At 45.3% G+C, this 18536-nt stretch overlaps 1 protein-coding gene across 1 annotated transcript in view; it reads left to right on the top strand.

Moving 5' to 3' along the window:
• efnb1 (ephrin-B1) overlaps positions 1-18536 on the top strand; it is a 58765-nt gene that overhangs the window by 23830 nt on the left and 16399 nt on the right. The window contains exon 2 of the mRNA XM_075481008.1: positions 49-326. Within this exon, the coding sequence (XP_075337123.1) occupies positions 49-326 (278 nt within the window). The remainder of the gene's footprint in view (positions 1-48; positions 327-18536) is intronic.

The raw sequence follows: 18536 nt of genomic DNA, 5'->3' as shown, positions 1-18536 counted from the left end.
TTTTCACGTGTTAGTAACAGTTTGTCTTCTTTTTTCCCTCTCAACCAGGTTTCTTGCAGGAAAGGGCCTTGTGATTTACCCAGACATTGGAGACAAGCTGGACATCATTTGTCCCAAAGCAGACGAGGGAAGAGATTACGAATTCTTCAAGCTGTACCTGGTGAAGAGGGAGCAGGCTGAGAGCTGCAGTACAGTACTTGATCCTAATGTACTGGTCAACTGTAACAAGCCGGAGAAGGACATCAAATTCACCATCAAATTCCAGGAGTTCAGCCCCAACTACATGGGATTGGAGTTCAAGAAGAACGTCAACTATTACATCACCTGTAAGTGTCATGAAAAGATGATTTATTGTTGATGTTTAGCGTTTTAACTCTCATTGAACCGGAGGAGGCTGACTGAGCAAACCCAGTAATAGTCTCTGCTTCACACTCAGTTACACACAGTCACACCCGGGAGTTTTCCTGGTAAAACTGCATTTTAATGGCTGCTGCTGCAGCTACAGCCCCGTAGCAACGACTGGAGGTTGTGTGCCTTGCTAAAGGCAGAGTGGTATAAGGTGTTAAGTGTTCCGTGTCATTATAGGACTCACTGGCAAACGCAGCTCAGTTCTTAATGATTTCTTTGCATTTTTGGAGAGTCGTACGTCGCGCTTGTTTTAAAAAAAACAAAAAACCCAAACATATTGCACTTAAAACAGCTGTATTGTGGTCACCACCTGTAATGCTTCAACCACATATTCATGCGGTTTTATTATCACTGCACCAGCATTTAGAAAAAAAAAAAGGAGTTCAACTTTAAATGTTAAAGAGGTGAACTTACCTCCTATTTTGAAAGCAATTCGGTTGCCAAAAAAAAGGCAATTAACTAAAAACACAATCAATTGAATTTGACTGATAGCAGCATATTATTTTCAAGTTTTCAATCAATGTTGTGATAATATCATTATTATCTTGAATGCTTTTGGCTGCAATAATCTGCTTTAGATAGAAACTTCCTAATATTCTGGCATTCCAGTATTTTGGTTCAAACCATCCATAATAAACAGACTTTATTAGTTTACAAGGTGCTTACCACCTGAATTATTACCACTGAAATGCGACATTTGCCACAGGAGAGCATACAGTTGAACACAGGGCTGTAGTGGTCAAATTAGAGGTGGGTAAACTATGAATTTTTTGATCAGACAGACCGTGACGCGACGTGACGCGACGCAACGCAACGTGACGCGACACAGCACAAAGCAACGCAAGGTGTCGCGAATCTGTATGGCTGTCCTGGCCATATTCCATGACGTTATCAGTTAAAGTCATATTAAATCAATGACAGTCAACAAATGTGTTTGTAGTTTGTAGTTTATTAAATTTCAAATTTCAACAGTAAAGAAAAGTATGTGTAGAGTAAGAACTATCTACAGTAGATATGGTGTGTGTGTGTGTGTGTGTGTGTGTGTGTGTGTGTGTGTGTTAGTATGCATGCTTTTTAGGCTACGGCTACACGAAAACGAAACGAGGTTTTTTTTGAAAACGGGTTCGAAAATTCTTGCGACCACACGGAAACGCGCTGCTGTCCAGACGAAAACGATGAAACGAGGCAGTACACACGCCACTGTGTCACGCCACGCAGTGAGACAATAGAGAAGTGTTAAAATTGGCTCCCAGCGTCAACGTGTGACTGACGCAAAAACGTTTTAGCTGTAACAATGGAAACGAAACGAGGCCGTTTTCAAACTTTCCCACTCTGGAACCCGTTTTCAAAAACTATCGTTTTGGGGTAGTGGGAACGCCGGCTCCGTGTGGCCGCGACAGCGAAACGATAAGAAAAAGTATCGTTTACAGTGAAAAACGTTTCCGTGTAGCCGCAGTCTTAAAGTAGTGCCCAGAGGGCCTCCTTGTCCGCTACGTCAGGTTCTGCCTTGCAGGGGCGTGTTCTGGGGTCCATGGCTCCCCTGTGCTTCACCAGCCAGGACTTCATTTCCAGGACACCAAATTTATTTTGGATTACAGTGAACCCTCGTTTTTCGCGGGGGTTACGTTCCAAAAAGAACCCGTGATAGGCGAAATCCGTGAAGTAGAAACCTTTTTTTTTTTTTACAATTATTATACAATGAAATACTGCATAATGCATCGAAACCAAAGAACAAAGCCTTTTTACAGGCCCAAGCATTTGTTTAACAAATAAAAGTACTGTATAAACGTTTTTTTTTGTTTGTTTGTTTGTTTTTTACAAATAACTACTGTAGCCTACTGTAAAATAATCATTTTCATCATCAATACGAACTGAAGGCTTCAAATTGCGGAGATCAGCACCGCTCCACCGCGACCCGAGTCATTGGATTAGAACGGGAGAAAATGAAAAATGATTTTGAAAAAAAATACAAAGTACAGTGGGACAAATAGTGACTCACGTGTATTTCACTGCTCTTCTGACTGAGCCGCTGCATCCTGACTCGGCTCTGTAGCGTTTTTTTCTTCTAAAGCCCGCGGTGCAGGTGTGTTTTTTTCGAGAGAAGAAAATCGGTAGTTGTTGTTGCTCTTTTTTCTTCTGGGCAAAAATATTTATATATACCGACATGCCACCATCGATTATGTTTGAGAACTGTAATGAACGTGTACGTGTACATATTAAACCACAACATTATTGACACACAGGTAGAGAAGAAGCGGAGAGACTGTTTAGCCAATCAGAATGCAGAACACAATGCACGATGCAAATCCGTGAAGCAGCGAGACCGTGAAAGGTGAACCGCGTTATAGCGAGGGTTCACTGTATTCCAACGGCAGATCACAAGGCGCAGGGAACTTTGACGTGCGTAATTGCCATTAGGAGCTGCGTAAACGCTATTTAGAGGTGGGTAAACGCTATTTCCTAAATTCCAGAGGTGCGTAAACGGCGTTTACGTGCGTTTACCCTCCACTACAGCCCTGGTTGAACATATATGGAGACTGAAATTTCCTACATTAAAAGCCAAGTGAAGACATCTTTCACGAAAACTACCAGAATCACATCTGCTGGGGAAATTTGTAGGTGAGTACTATTAGCCTTAAAGAAAATGCGCCCCATTTGCCTTGTGATACTTAAGAATGTGTTGATAATGATACTTCTGTTGCTAGGGAACCCACCTCTGAAACACAATCTGTTGATAGGTATTACCACTAAATTATCAAACTTGTTTTACTGCATTTGCTCATTTCAGCTATGTGAACGATGTTGAAAGAAGAGAAGCGACAACAACAAAAAAACCTGGGCTGTAATGTTGCCTTTGCAGTTCAGGGATTGATGAAACCGTCTAGATTCCAAAACTGTTTTTCCAACTTTTAAACAGGGTTTCAAAATGATCTGACATCTGACTTCAATTCAGTTAATTTTTTTCAAGCTCTGCAGTTTTATTGAACACAGCATTCATTCTGTGTCTGTGTGGCACAAAGCAGCGACTCAGTGGTCGGCACAGCCAGTGGAAGAAGCCCATTGCTCTCTTCTCCTTGGTCACCTGGATTTCTGAGCGATCTATAACCATGATCGCAGTTTCAAGAGGAGGACTCAGAGGAGCTGGTGAATTCACAATCACAGCAGAGCCATCTTCCAAGTAGGCATCTGCATTTGTCACCTCTTTGTTCTGGATATCAGTACCGTGACAACGTTCAGCAGGGAGTGTACACAGAGTTGGTGGAGGTGAAACCACTCCAGAGTCTCTCTGTGGACGGGGTGTTGGCTCGGTTTCGTTTCTGTTCAAACCTTCCGGCACTGCAGTAAAGACCACAGGTTGAACGGGAGGAGTCAGAGGAGCAGGAAAAGCTGGAACTGCGGTAGAGTCTGGCTCTCTGGCAGGTTTTGGTTCTTTGTCCAGGTTCAGTTTCTCATTTCTATTCTCCTTTGCCTGAACTTTAGTAACGGAGTCGGGTTCAGCAGTGGGTGTCGGTGGAGCTGGTGAAGCCACACCACAGTATGTGTTTGGTCTGGCTGTTGGGTGCCTCTCTGTAACATCCGGGCTGATGTTTTCCTGAACTGGAGAGCCAACAGTGGGTGTCAGATGAACCGGCACTTTGGCGCTCTGGGCCTGAAACATCCCGCAAATCTTTCCGACTGCAACATCAACAATTTTACCCAGCAGCTCTGGTGCAAAGTTCTTGATGCTGTTCACCGGGATGTCATGAGGGTACATCTGTCTTATCTCTGTGAGGATAGACAGGACCACGTCATCCCTGATGCAGCGGGAGAAGGTGGCCTGATGTTCCACAGCTGTAAGAACATTGGAGACTTGGGCCAGGGTGGCCTTTGTAACGCCAACCATGTTTAAGGGTGGGCGAGGAGGAAGAACCCAGAGGCCCTGCAGAGATCCCATTGAAGCGCAGTTTAAATTATTAGGAGAATAAAATCAACATTATCTCATAAATGAATGCAAAGTCTTCACAGGCTTCTGGTATGACCAGCATGAGAAGAGGTTTGGCCTCGTCCTCATCAAAAGCCTCCAGCTCAAACTCCCAGAGGCTTCAAACAGGAGACAACAAAGAGGCTTTATTTCTACTTTTAACTCTTTACTTTGTTAGAGATAGATTGGACCTACCTAGAGGGAAAATAGTGGTCCGTTTGTATCTCAGAAACTCACCGTTCTCTCAGCGTATATTTGCTCTTCTCAAATATAAATGTGATCATGTCTTCAGCGGTCATCTGAGATGGGATCTGGTTTTTCTGCTGAAGCCTTAAAAGCCCAACTAACAGAGCAATCTAAGAAAAGAAATATCAGGAGATTTATCAGAATTTCCCTGACCTTTCATATCGGTTTCAACTTTTGTTAACTGTTTTACCTGAGACTTGTAACTGCTGATAGTCCAGCAGAGCCCGGTCATATATGGGTGTATAAAACAGCACCTTTGAAAGACATGAGAAGATGTCACTCATTTGTTTGAACTCGCTCTTCAAAATTCATTACAATGTGTAATCGTCTAACTCCAGTGAAAAACAAACCTCTCACATACCCCGATGGGTCTGTAGATTCCTCTGCTTCCCTCAGTAAAATCCATCGGTATTTTGTCGCTGAGTATCTGAACACAGAACAAACCAAGCGGTCAAATTGACAACAGAAAATTTCACAAGCGCTAGTTCAACAATAGACTCGAGAGTTCTCAAACACAGTTGATCTTAGTGCACAAATGAACAGAGTTTGTTCAGGGTGAGGAGTGTGTGAGTTCTGAAGCAGAATTCTCATTGTGTTGTCACAGAACTCAACAATCTAGAAGTGGACTCCTTATCACGCATTCCAGGAGCTAAAGATAAACAGTTGAAGGCTGCGGTATATGTTTCTGCAAAAGACACGTCCGACACATAGAAATATGAAAAATATTCCGCTGATTCTAATGCACAAGTCTAATAAAAAGTCCCCAAACCACATGGATTCATCCAACCAACATAAGTTCCTTTGGAATCCATATATATGTCTGTTATCAGTTTTACAGATTTCGATCTTTAGAGGGAACACACCGGCATGGAGGCGCAACAAATATTACAGAGAGGCACTGAGACACAGACTAATGTCATGTTGGATTTAGTTTTTTAATGTGATTTTACAGGAGCTACCATACTGTAGCACAGTGCAATGTGATGGCGTCGCTGTGACATCACGTTGGCCTTATCAGACTTGTGCTTCTTTTTTACAAGCCTGACTTTGGTGTCCTCTTGTCATATCTGGAATCATTTTTTTTCTCTATATCATTTAAATGATCTTAAATGATCCTGAAATTAGAAATCCAGTGTCTGAACTAATATGCAGCAAGCTGCGCTTTGCCAAAGAAGTGCTGGCACAGCAAGGAATCAATAGAGAAAAAAATTGACCTACCATCAGCATCCACTAAGGAAGTACGGGATATGATACTGTTAGTTCAAATATGACCAAACTTAATATTGTACTGGATATCAGTGCAACACTTTGAAAGGGGATCTTCTGCTATTATGTCTTCTTCAATCTGGCTGTTATGCTTTCAACGTTTGGAAGTGCTTCAGATGATACAAAGCTCCGGCAGATTGTATTCTCATAAGGTGCCTCTGTTTCTTCATCCTCCTCTGAAAGAAAAATCCACTCAAAATTAAATCCCACATACATTTCTCTTTTCATCTCCCGCCGTTCGATCGATATTCCTGAACTCTCCCTCGCAGACGGAATGCGGGGAAGAAGCATGAAGCCTGTGGTGTTATCAAGCGACAATTTTCGGCTGCCGCTCCTGTGGCGACATGTCGTGCGAGCTTCAGGGAGCATTTCAACATTTTGGGCCTATTCGGCGTCTTCTTAAAGATTCCTTGGCCTTCCTGTTTGCAGGGCTGCTCCGCATATTACGCGATAAATATTTGAACTCACTTTTTTCGTGACATGTGCGTGGGCACGCCTCCTGACTGCAGCTTGATTAAAAACTAAAGCGATCCTATGTGTCAACTTTACATTTGGTTTAATTTATTTTTACACAACACTCGATCTGGTGTCTCCACAGTGTTACAGCAGTCTCGCTGGTGCCTGTTTTATGCAAACATGAAGAACACTTTACGCTCTCTCTATAGCTTTTCCCTCTGTGAACTCATAACTAGAGGCAGTTTTAAATCCCTCACCAGGGAGACCTGTCTCGCAGGATCCAGCCTGATGGTCGATCATTATTAGGCTCGTATACTGTAATGCTTGCGCGTCAGCAGTAATCTGATGTGGTGTTTGTCTTGGTGTTATGTTAATGCTGTTGTTCTTTGTAACAGGAAGAGCATGTTTTATCTGTTCCGCTGCAGCCTGTGCATGCACCATAACACACTTCATCTTTCATTTAGATAATGCCTATGTGTGGTCGCAGTTTGTGTGTGCAAGAGAGGGATGGTGACCACCTGCACTTAAAAGACTTTTCCAGCTTTACCTGTAGAGTTCACAGGGTCCAAAGTGTATATGTGTGCGTGCGTAGAGGTGCTTTTAGGTCAGCCTATCCCTACCTAGAGGATGTGAGTGCATTATCCCACCGTCTCTGCTGGGAATGAGGTCCAGTCAGCCAGCAGAGCGGTGTAAATCTGCCTTGCCTATAAAGACCTGGCTTATCTGCTCTGATTAACGGCCGAACGCGGCAGACACCCTTAGAGACGAGAGGAAGATGCATAGGAGGAGAACATTCCACTGAATCCTCCGGCAGTCTTTTTCTTGCCCCCCCCCTCGGCGGCCACCGGCTCTGTTAGTCTTTTCCTCTCCCCCACCGCTGCTCGGGGCTGAATAAGCAACAAAAGGTGTGGGGTAAGGTAAGCAGCAAATGGTGCGTGTGTTTGTGTTGTGCATCTCATGCCCCGGTGTCACCACGGGGGATCCCCGTCCACTCGGTCCCGTCCATCCCAGCCCAACTCTGACAGGAGTCACAGGGGGAGGTTAAAGGTCAAAATGCACAGGGGTCACGGAAACACCACAGGGGGGTTAGTAATGATAACCCAGCACTGATCTAAACGCCAGACTCGCACCAGCTTGTGCTGTCCATCAGCACCCCCCCTTCCCCCTCCGTGTATATATACACACACACACACACACACACGCACACGCACACATATGTATACTTACACCTTCAGGCCCCTGGTGCATGAGTGAGCGAACTGGTTGTATTTCACTGCGTTGTCTAAATACAGGATATCGAATGAGCTGTTTGTGAGCTAAGTGGCAGTGCTGTGTTTAGGGGGTTAGAGTTAGCAGAGAGGTGATTCTAGACAGGAGGTTTTCAAGGAAAAGAAAATGTAATGGGAAAAACGAGCAACAGAGTGAGAAAGAGGCAGAAGGGACAAGCTAATATTCCTGCACAATTGCATACACAGACAGTCTTTATACAGCAGCAAGCGGAGCAAAAGGGAAAGAAAAAGGGAAGAAAAAGCATCCCTCTATTTTCTCTCACATTCCCCCCTGTTTGAAATAATGTGGCGTGACTGTAGTTAGCAGGGCCGGTGACTCTGTTGTATAAGGCTGAGGCTGCGGAGCACTAAACAGAGCCAGCCTGTCGAGATTTACCTCTCCTCTCTCTTGATTTCCCGAGTAGCGGGCGCGGTAAGCCTGATCTCTCCTGACAGCTGTCACTCTCTATAGCAGTGTACCATCAGAGACTCTGACATTCGCTGACTTCCCCACCAGAATACTGCCACAGTGGAGCTCACGCTGTCGCACCTCAGTAAACATCATAATTCCCGCTCGCAGCAATAACTGAAGATGAGCTTATTTTTGCTTAAGTTGGTCTGACTTCCAGGTGGATTTCCCAGAACTTCCTTCTTTTGTTTATCTGGAACGCAAAGAGGATCTGATTCGCTGCTAACGCAGTCTTTGAAAAAAACAAAGCCTTAGATGATATTTGACACGTGTCAAATTGACCCTTCCTGCAATGCTCACCTGAAATAGGCTTAAGGTTTGGAAGCCTGTGGCGTATCAGTAACAGCGTGGGTTTGCTTTTCGATCACTGTTATTTTCTCCTCAGCAACCCACACATTATACACCCCACAATCTAAATGGCCCCCAAAGGAATTCTCTTCCATTGGGCAAAATGCATCCAGTACTTTCTTTTCTTGGCTCGTTACAAGTCAGCCTCTTTTGCTCCCTTGCGCTCCGGGAGGAGTTGAAGGTCAAGGTTGAAATCGCTGTCCCGGCTGCGGCCCATCACTGGATCCTCCCCTGCCCTAGATTTGTGTGGACGCTCGGCCTCATGTGAATATGTGCGCTCCCACGCAGGTACTCGCGGATCTAATGCAAAGGAGTCCACCGAAGCACTCGTACAAAGGAAGTCTTTTATGCTGCCACATAAATAAAGATATGCAGTGGCGGGCATAAAGCCTGATTAGATGCAATGTAATAACAGCAATCTGATTAGAACAAAACTGTTAAATGTCATCGTTCAAAGATAGCATAGAATTAACGTAATCAAATCACAGGCATGGATTTAAAAAAAAAAAGAAAAGGCAGTTATCAGGTCAAAGTCATGCTGATATTTGGATTGCAGGGATGCAAATAACACACACATTTTTAACACGCAACTGAATGAGTTTTTGAAGAGAAACGTTTGCAGTTAACATCTGGCAACCCCCATCTATAAAGATCACACTGAAATACTTTAATTAGAGGCGAGAGACACTGTGCAGGATTTTCCTTCTGCATCAATTATAGACTCTCCCACATGGTCTTTATGACTAAAGAACAAAGAATGTCTAGTTTTATTGCACAATTGTCAGATTGGGGACATTAAAAAAAAAACAGAGTCAAGGCTTGACACAACGATTTGTGGCGTCGGTTTTCTATCAGCCCTGCTTGAAAATGCTTTTTCATCATAAAAGTTCCAAATATGGTCCAGTAGAATCCATGTTGCCACTGACAAGCCTTTGATATAAAAACATGTTTGCCTCTAAATATCAAAAGGATGTCACATTAAACGAAAACCAACAAAACAAAACATGGATTTGACTCCGTGATTGTTATTTATGTCGCCGATTTGTGTTTAAAGCAGTTAATCACTAAACTTTAATGGATTTAATTTTCAAAGTAAACCCAGCCAGCAGGTCAGGTTAGCGCTGGTGGAGAAGCCTGTCCTGGGATAAGGAGATTTAACCCCCTCGTGAGTGAATATGGCCCCGTGTTTATTAGTGCGCCAGTGTAATATATGACTTTCTGCTTGCTTTGCAAATCTATCCAGCCTGCCTCTGCTACTTCTCCTCTGGATATTTCATTCGGTGAGGGTTAGCAGGCACGGCGTTATTCTCGCTGGTTATTGCCTTTCGTTTATTACAGAGGAGTTTGTTTAGAGTGGAGGGCTGGGGTGGGGGGGGCTTGTACTGGGGCATGAGGACTCTGCCTGAGAGAGAGGGCTACTCACATGGCTGTACAAGTGAATGGTAACCATTGGTTACGGCTGAGCCCCGTCGCTGCTCGATGAAGCTGATATATTCATGTATTCATCTCAATTAGTTGGCTCCAAACGCAGACACTCATCCCTCCTCAGCACTGCTCCGTGCTTATCTTATTAGAATATTTGATCCTGCATGCGAGGCCTTCCCCTTGCTCTCCCTCTCACCGTGACAGCCCTTGTTTCCACTCCTCAAATCATCGGTTCCTACCTCCATTATTCAGAGTTTGGGAGTGTGTGCAGGTGCTGTGGGAGGTCTGTGTTCAAGTCATTTTTGTTGATTACTCAGATCTCCTCTCAGCACGCAGACCACAAAAGACCACAGAGCTAACTCGGAAAGAGCAGCAATGTTTGTTTTTGTTTTCTTCTCTTGACGAACATAAACTTCTTTGCCGAGTTGCCTTTTTTTTTTATTGTCTCTCTCTGGAATCAATTTACGAATGCTGAAAGTAGCTTCCTGGATTTCTTTCATTTCATCCGCTACATTGAAACTGTCTCTGCGCTTTTACAACTCTAAAGTAGCTTCAGGCTAAAAGAGCCGGAACATCTGATGTATGGATGTGGATAGATGTATGTTCGGAGTGCATGCTGATTAGGAAAAGTAAATGTAGGACAGGAGAAGATGAGCATCGTTGTCCATCAGGCAAATTGTGCTGGACAATGGTGTATTGTGCTTTTTAAAAAAAAAAAAGAAAACGCATAAGCACTGGATAAAACAATGAAGCCCATAATCTAAAACACTGTGTAAATGCATATTTCCCTTTCCATCTGAGATGTCTGAGGTCGTTTGCCCTCTGCTTTGCCAACAACACATATTCTCAATGTCTTTCTTCTCTGGCCAATAGCTGAGCTCAAATCACAGCTCTCTGACTGTCAGATGGAGCTCGTTCTCCCTCTCCACCGTCCCTGGAACGGTGGTTTTTCTTTTCCAAAGCGCACTCTGAAATGGCTTTGTTTTCCGTCAGCCATTCAGTGGCACCCTCAGCCAGGGCCTGCCAAGAAGTCCGCCTCCTCGAGCTGGAGCCCGGGCTTGTTTACACAAACTCATCGGAGAAATATGGATGTATAATTATAGAGGTTGTTAGTTTTAACGTCGCATCCTTGCAATGGAAACCGCCGCGTGCTTGGTCAGCTTCGATGAGGGGAGGCTGATGAAACTCTAAGCGGGTATGGCGTGAACATTTCTGCGGAAAGCGTTTTGGGGGAGCAAGGCAGAAAAAAGAAAAGGGAAAAAAAAAGAAAAGGAGCTTCTTGATGGAGTCGAATCAGCTCTGAGCAAAGCAAACAAACATGAATCACAAGGCGGTGATAGAGATTGCTGTGGTTGTCCAACGCATAAATACAGAGTCTAAATACTACTCTGCAGGCCAGGACCAAGCCCGTTTCTGTGAATTCGTCTCAGTGGCAAAACGTCCATGTTCCATTCCAGCACGACCACAGGCTCACAAACACAGTAACAGGAGCAGACAAACACACAGGAGGCGTGTGTGCGCACAAACACACAGGCATAAATAAGCACAAAGCCACATAAGCAAATTCAAATTTATATATACTCATAAGCTCAAACTAGCATGCGAGTAGATGCACACAGAAGAACACAATGTGCTCTCACACGTCCATCCTGCATCTCCGAGTGCACAGATTTGCTTGCCTAATGGGAGCTGCGGTGTGAATTGTGCATTCACTGCTAATGCACGTTCAGGAGAGCTGGTTCGGCTGAGCTCAGGTACTTTCAGTAAGCGGTCCCACAGGTGCAGCATGTGTGCTGTCAGAGTTTGTGCAGGCTGTGATGGATGGATCCCGAGAAGAAACATGTCTTCAAATTCACATGTTGGAGCGACTTGATGTTTCCGTGGAACAATTTCCCCTCCTGCTCAAAACTTATGGGTCACATTCTTTCCCTCTCTTGAGTTCCTCTTTCCCCATTTTCTCTGCAACTCTATCTTTGCCTCCTTCTGCCTTGGCCATTCCATCTAGTTTCTCTTCCTTCTTAGGTCTCACCCTTCTCCTCCCTCCTCCTGCCTCTGCTGCACAGTGACAGATCCTTCAGGAAATTGTTTCAAGTCTGCCAGACATTTTTGTGTTGTAGCTGTTTATTTGTGCTGGGGGGGGGCACGGGGGTCCGGAGCCTCCGTCTCTCTCCGCTCTCGGGCTGGAGGTTAAGCTCCTGAACTCTTTCCCCATCCTGTGCCAAAAAGTACTGATCCCCGATCAGCGTGGGTTTACCGTGTAACCGATACCAGGGATGAGGAGAGGAGGAGCACCAGGGGGGATGTAATCAACGTGTGTGTGTGAGCGCTCGCGTGTTTGTACGCGCGCGTCAACTGCTAGCTTTGTGTGTATTAGGATGTAATCAGCAGCATTTTCTCTGTGGTCTGCTGTGCTCTCTGATTGGGGGGGTTTTGGTGAATAACGGAGGAAGGGAGGGAAAGTGTTTCTTTTCCTGCTTCTTGTGTTGCATTGGCCTTCGGAGCTGGAGAAGCCTCGCTGCGGTTTGGAGCTGCGCTGGGAGCTCTGGCGCTTTACACATTAGCTTCATCATGCCCTCCATCCATTATACATCCGCCTGTGTGTCAACATGTGTCTCTCTGTGTCTGTGTCTGTGTGTGTCACTGTGCATTAGGGCTGCTCCGGCTTAAAATCGTGTTGGCTGCAGTCAGCTCGCCTCCATGTTTGCAGGTACGGGAGACACCCCCCACCCCCCCACCCCCCCAAGGGTTTAGACACACAGGCATTCGTGGCCCAAAAATCACGCACAGCTGAGACGACATGTGCACACCCACACACCTATCTATGTCTTTGTTCCTCCTTTTTTGCAGATTTTGTTCTTGTGGAGAACAGATGGGCTGACACCAACTCTCTCCTCTATAACAAGTACTCTCTCTGCCTCTCTCAGCCCGCCTCACTGTCTTTACTGTCCGTCTGCAATGTTATCTGGTGCTCAGACAATTAGGCGGCTATTTGTTCGAGGTGTACATCAAGCAGAAATGTCAGTCATTGATTGCTGGTATCTCTCAGATGTGAGGATTTGCTCATTTGCTGGATTGTTATGGGGAGGAAGTTCTGCCCACATCGCGACCCTGCTCCCTCTCACAGCACTTGATTTGGAGTGCTTTGCATTGCCTATTTGAAATGGGAAGCCCTGAGCCTGCGGAAAGAGTGATTGTTTGTTTGTTTGTTTCCCCTCGTTGATGTGTGTTATTGTGCTGAGCAACACAAGGCCAGCTCGGTTGTCATAACTCTCTTCCGGAGGCCAGATTGAAAAGGTCAGTGAAAATGAAGCTCCTCTCTCTGTGCAGGATGAATGGATGTGGTGTCAGAGCCACACACAGAAACAGAGGAGCCTGAATCACACACTCGGACATCTAAATACGTTTACATAAATGCACACACAGACACAAATGGCCCCCTGTGTGCTCATATTTTGCATGCACCAGCAGGAGTAGTGAGAGCTCTGAGGATTTTTCATCCAGCACAATTCTTGCTTGCCGACTCGTTCCATTGGGTTAGCTCTGGCTTCCCTCAGGAGGGACTTTACTCACAGATTACCTCCTCGGTCAGTGGAGATTTTTTGGAGCCTTGTGGCCTTTGACATGCCACCACTATCTCCCACCACATTCCGATCCATCCCAGCGGTTCTTTTATCAGGCTGATTTGTGGCGCATGGATTTTTGCTGTGGATCGACGAGGGCGACTCCTCTCCAGAGTCCCAGATCACCTTTGTAGGCGAGCACAAAGGCCAGAGAAACAGATGAAGAGGATCACTTAAATCATCCGCTGGGATTTAGCGAGTGAACCGCGGTTCACCTCGTGTGATTATCAGGGCAAATGAAGCAAGGCGAAAACTTCAATGAGCCTCCTGCTGAGGAACAAGCTTACTAAGAGACCTTCTGTATACATCTGTCAGCTGATTACACATGTGGAGGCTGATAATACCAGTACCACCCACAAATACTTTGGAAAAAACTATCGAACGCCAAGCTTCCCACAAAGCTGTTTTCATGGGGAAAACAATAGGCTGACAGGAGCTGGACTTTTTGTGAGAACTGTAGTTTGTTTTGCATTAAAAGTTTGGATGTTGAATGTTAGTGGGAACATTCGGATGTTTGTTTTAGGGGAAAATTGTTCTCAGTTGCTCGCTGAATGCGCTCCTCATGTGCTTGATAGATGAACAGAAAGACTGGCAAAAACTGTCTAGTTTAGGCACTCTAAAAGGTGTCCCCTTTTTGTTCATGACAAACTGTATGAAGCTACAATTAGAGCTTTTGCCCTGAAGGTCGCCCAAACAATAGAAACAAATCTTACCGTCTTTAGAGCGGTTTTTGCGAAGCTAAGGGTGGAGACTCAACAAGTGGCACAGAGAGAAATCAAAGGGGTTAGAAGGTAATTAAAGGAGTGAGTGTATGAGTATTTTTTCCACATGACGTTTTTCTGTCTCCTCTTTTGAATAACTAAATCTGTAACAGTACTCAACCACTTACTGTCACTCACCCAATTCATTAGTGGAAAATTTGTTCAGCTTCTTGTTTAAAAGCTGCTCTTTTTTTTTGAGCCGAAGGTAGCTCACCACTGTTCTCAGTGTAGTTAGGTGGGATCTGAGCTGATATGATGTGCAGTTTTATCAGATAAACAAATGGATGCATAATCACTAAATTAAGTTCCAGTTTATAATATAGCAGTAGATATTGCAAACATTTCATACAAGGTTTCCCTCATTATATATATATATATATATATTTGTCCCACACATTTGATTTACTCCAGAACTGAGTTCTGTTTTGACATTACAGCAACCTATTGTCTTGGCATTGTCCCGGCTCTCCCCATTATGAAGTGAGGGATAATAAAGGATGAAATCCGAATCTAAGATCCCTGAATGATCTTCATCAAGGGACACAGCAAAGCTGTCGGATAGACTTTTATTTGACGAAGCAACAGGAAGCGATCCCCCAGCTTACCAAAAGTTTCTCATAACAAATGAGGATGGATCAGAAGCTCTTTGAGTTAGATGAAAGTAAGAGCTGAAATGCTGGAGCAGAAGTCGTGTTGACTGACCGTTGATGTGGATTTATCGACAGTGATAGGGAAAAACTGGGCCTGTGATGGAATTAATGTAACACTAATGTTAAACCCCCCTCCCGGCTTTAATAAGGATAAAACTGTGCGCTTGTGCTTGTGGTTGATTACACACATTGTTAGCTGCGGGCTAGCCTTGTGCACACACACATAATGATTAAAAGTGAGATAAACCGTGACGCAGCAACTCCCACATGCACAATATTAACCTTTAGCTTTCGAGCTTGTGTGCTTGCGCGTGTGTCTGCGCCTCAGCATGTGTTGCATCTTTCCTAACCTTTAACTGGCACCGACAGGAAGGTGAAATGCTTCTCTTTTTTTCCCCTTCTTTCTCTCTGACCCAGTTTCTCCTCGACTTACTTCTCTGAACACGCAACGTTTCAGCTGCTATTAGGGAAGCGATGCACTGTCTGAGAAGGTTCCGAGACAACTGTGCGCGTTTGGGAACTGTGGGTATAATGTGTGCGGGGGTCTTGTTCAAGACGTATTTGTTCACCTGTTCGTTTTGTGTATTCAAGGGTGTTAATGTGTGTGTGCCCAGGAGGGCTGTCCTGCGTTTCTAACAGCAGCGGTCTAATAGATGAAGAGCGACGTTTACAACAAACAAATTACACTCAAAACCTTTACTCTAACCTTTTATTTTAAACTTTTATGACTGAACCTTTGCATGGAGTTTTGTACAACTGCTTGTAGTTACTGCAGCCACTTCTTCAGGCTCTTTTACCCGTTTTGTTTTAGTCTGCCAGTGATTTGTGCTAAACTGCTGGGGTTTTCTGTGGCTGCAGCGCGACGATATCGGTGAGAAGAGCCATTACTGCCAATTAGCTACTCTGTCATTAGGGAGGTTTGTGTGGGCTATTGGCTAAATTCTCCACACAACAGAATGTACAATACAGCTGAAATAGCAATCTAAAAATGTTCCATATCAGGGGCAGTTAAGTCATGGAAGGCTTGAGGTTTGCAGTCAGTTGTTATGGTTATGAAATTAATATTGATGCTTTGGGTGCTGGCATTGCTCCCCTATAACTTTAATGCTGTGTGCATCAGCTTATGGCATTAGAAGCTGCAAGTCCCCACACCCTCGGGTTACACAGTTTTAATGTGCCAATCGAATGCATTCACAATTCTGCTCTCCCCCAGTGTACACCTGTCAGATTATGTGGGCTTCAGCTCAGAAGCATGCCTGCACATTTTGATCAGGCCTCAGTCATGTGTGTGTGTGTGTTGACTGTGCAGTGGCGATGGTGGGGAGGGGAGGGGAGGGGCGGGGGCGGGAGAGGGAGAAAGGTCCAGGATGTGATGTGCTCTTAGATGAGTCTGTCCACATCATGTCATGTTGGAGTGTGCTCAGTCTGTTCGTGTTTGAGACAGATGACTTGCTCCGCTCCCCAAGGTTCTCCTGTTATTCTGCATCCTTTATCTCCAACTGATCCGACAGACGGCTCGCATCGCGAGTGTCTCTGTGTACGCGCGTTCGCTTTTTTTCTGTCGAGGTGTGGGCTTTGTGTACGTGAAAATTTGTCCCCCTCTTGTCTTTTCACGTGCTCGCGCGTACAGGACAATGTCATCCGCTGTCTCTGTGCGAGTGTGAGGAAGTTTTGTGCTGCGGTTGGGAGAGCAGGGGGTTTTGTGGCATGCTGAGCTGGGAAATGGAGAGTGGAAAGTGCAGGGGTGTAAAAGCTCTGCCCTGCCGGATCCACCGCAGAGGTGACACACCGACACCCGCAGCTAAATGATGCAGAATCTCTGTGTGACTGCAGGTTGTGAGACTTTTACAGACACACACAGACACGTTGGGAGCTGCTGACAGGTCCTCTGCAGAGGTTAAAAGCTGTCATAAGTACTCCTGAAGCACTAGCCCAGTGGTGTTGGCTGTGGAAGGCCATTACGGCCCGCCTTTAGCTTGGTAATCTTGACTGTTGCACGAGGACCACACACATGCAAACACACCCGCAGTATAAAAGAAAATGAAGATATTCCCAAACATTCATGTGCATACAGTATAGAGTTTTAGCCACCGCACGCACATCCACAAGAATGCATTTAACACAGTTTCTCAAATCTGCACCGTTGCAAAGAGGCCAAGCGCACGCAACTGAAGACTATAACGGAGAGTTTAAGAGAAATGCTGAGTGCGAGTGAGAGAAGCAAGCTGGCACACATGCACACATGTGCACACCATCCAACACACACATATGCTTCCTCAGCTTCACAGAGAGAGATCACCTCCCACCTCTTCTTCTTTCCAAACTGAGCTCGCCTCCCCCCCTTCTCCTCTCAACTCCTCACTTCATCACCTCCTTCCATATTCACTCGCAGACATATGCACGCACGCCCATCCTACACCCCTGCACGCACACTCTCATGCGAGCGCACTTCAGACAGATCAAGTCTCACTCTTCTACAGCTCAAACACTCTGGCCTTGGGGAGAGACAAAAAAAAAGAAGAGGAATCTCCCGCATCCTCTCTTGCCCCTTCTCACCCTTCACTCCTCTTGCAATCTCCCTCTTTTACACCCCCCCCCCCATATCAAACTCACACGTATGCACACCTCCACTTCACCTCCCTCCCACACCCCCCACGCCATCCCATAGTGCTCTCTGCTGGGAGGATTTAAAGGTACCCTGTAATTTTGCTGCCGGAGGAGCTTTTAAGTCCCGCCTGATCTTCTGGCTACACAGGCAGCCAAATGTGTACACGTGTGCATGTTGTGTGCGAGCTTGTATTTGTTTGTCTGCATGTACGTGCCAGTGTGTGTTCACTTCTGCAGGCGTGAGCGGGCGCTTCCGTGTGTGTGTGTGTGTGTGTGTGTGTGTGTGTGTACTGTCGCTGTGTTAGAGGGAGCAGTTTAATCAGGACGCAGGAGAGGAGCTCCCCCTCTGGCTACTGCAGCTGGGAGCTGAGCAACAGTTGTGTGCGCTGGGCAGCTAACCACCACAAACCTTGACACTATCTGCCTACTTGTACCCGCAGCAAAATGGCTTCTGGGAGCAGGCGGCGCGCAGCGATATCATATTTTAGCGGCGCTTTGCAGCACTCGAATGCGGGAAAAAAGAATCACTGCTGAACAGAGACATTAGAAAATCAGCTGTGTCCACCCTCATCAGTCAAAACCACATTTGTTCTGGCCTAAATTCAATATTGGATCTACAAAATAGCATGAAAAATGTGCACATCAATCAATGAAGCAATGACAATTGTATATTGTCTGTCAGATTTTATTATGGAAAGGAAGCATGTGACAAGAAAAAAACCCACCAGCCAAACTGAGAGTGCCCGATTTAAGTGAGATTATATGAGAAGTCTGAATGAATTTTCTTTGCCGATGTCGGACCTGCAGACGAGGCTTTGTGGAAAGCGAGGGGGTTTGAAGTTGATTACTGATTTCCATTTCTATTTCAGGGACAAAGAAATGGAAGTCTGATGGGCTTGGACATCTATTTAGATCCATTTCATTCCACCATAATCAGGCTTTAGCCATGCCCTAATACTGAGGATTAGAAAAGGTTCAAAGTGCAAACATCCAGATCCCCCAGTATTATTCCAGTCTGTCAACCTCGGTCTGTATGTGTTTTTGTGTTCGT

This window comes from Odontesthes bonariensis, chromosome 13, assembly GCF_027942865.1.
Source record: "Odontesthes bonariensis isolate fOdoBon6 chromosome 13, fOdoBon6.hap1, whole genome shotgun sequence".
NCBI lineage: Eukaryota > Metazoa > Chordata > Actinopteri > Atheriniformes > Atherinopsidae > Odontesthes > Odontesthes bonariensis.
This window is presented reverse-complemented; position numbering and strand designations above follow the sequence as displayed.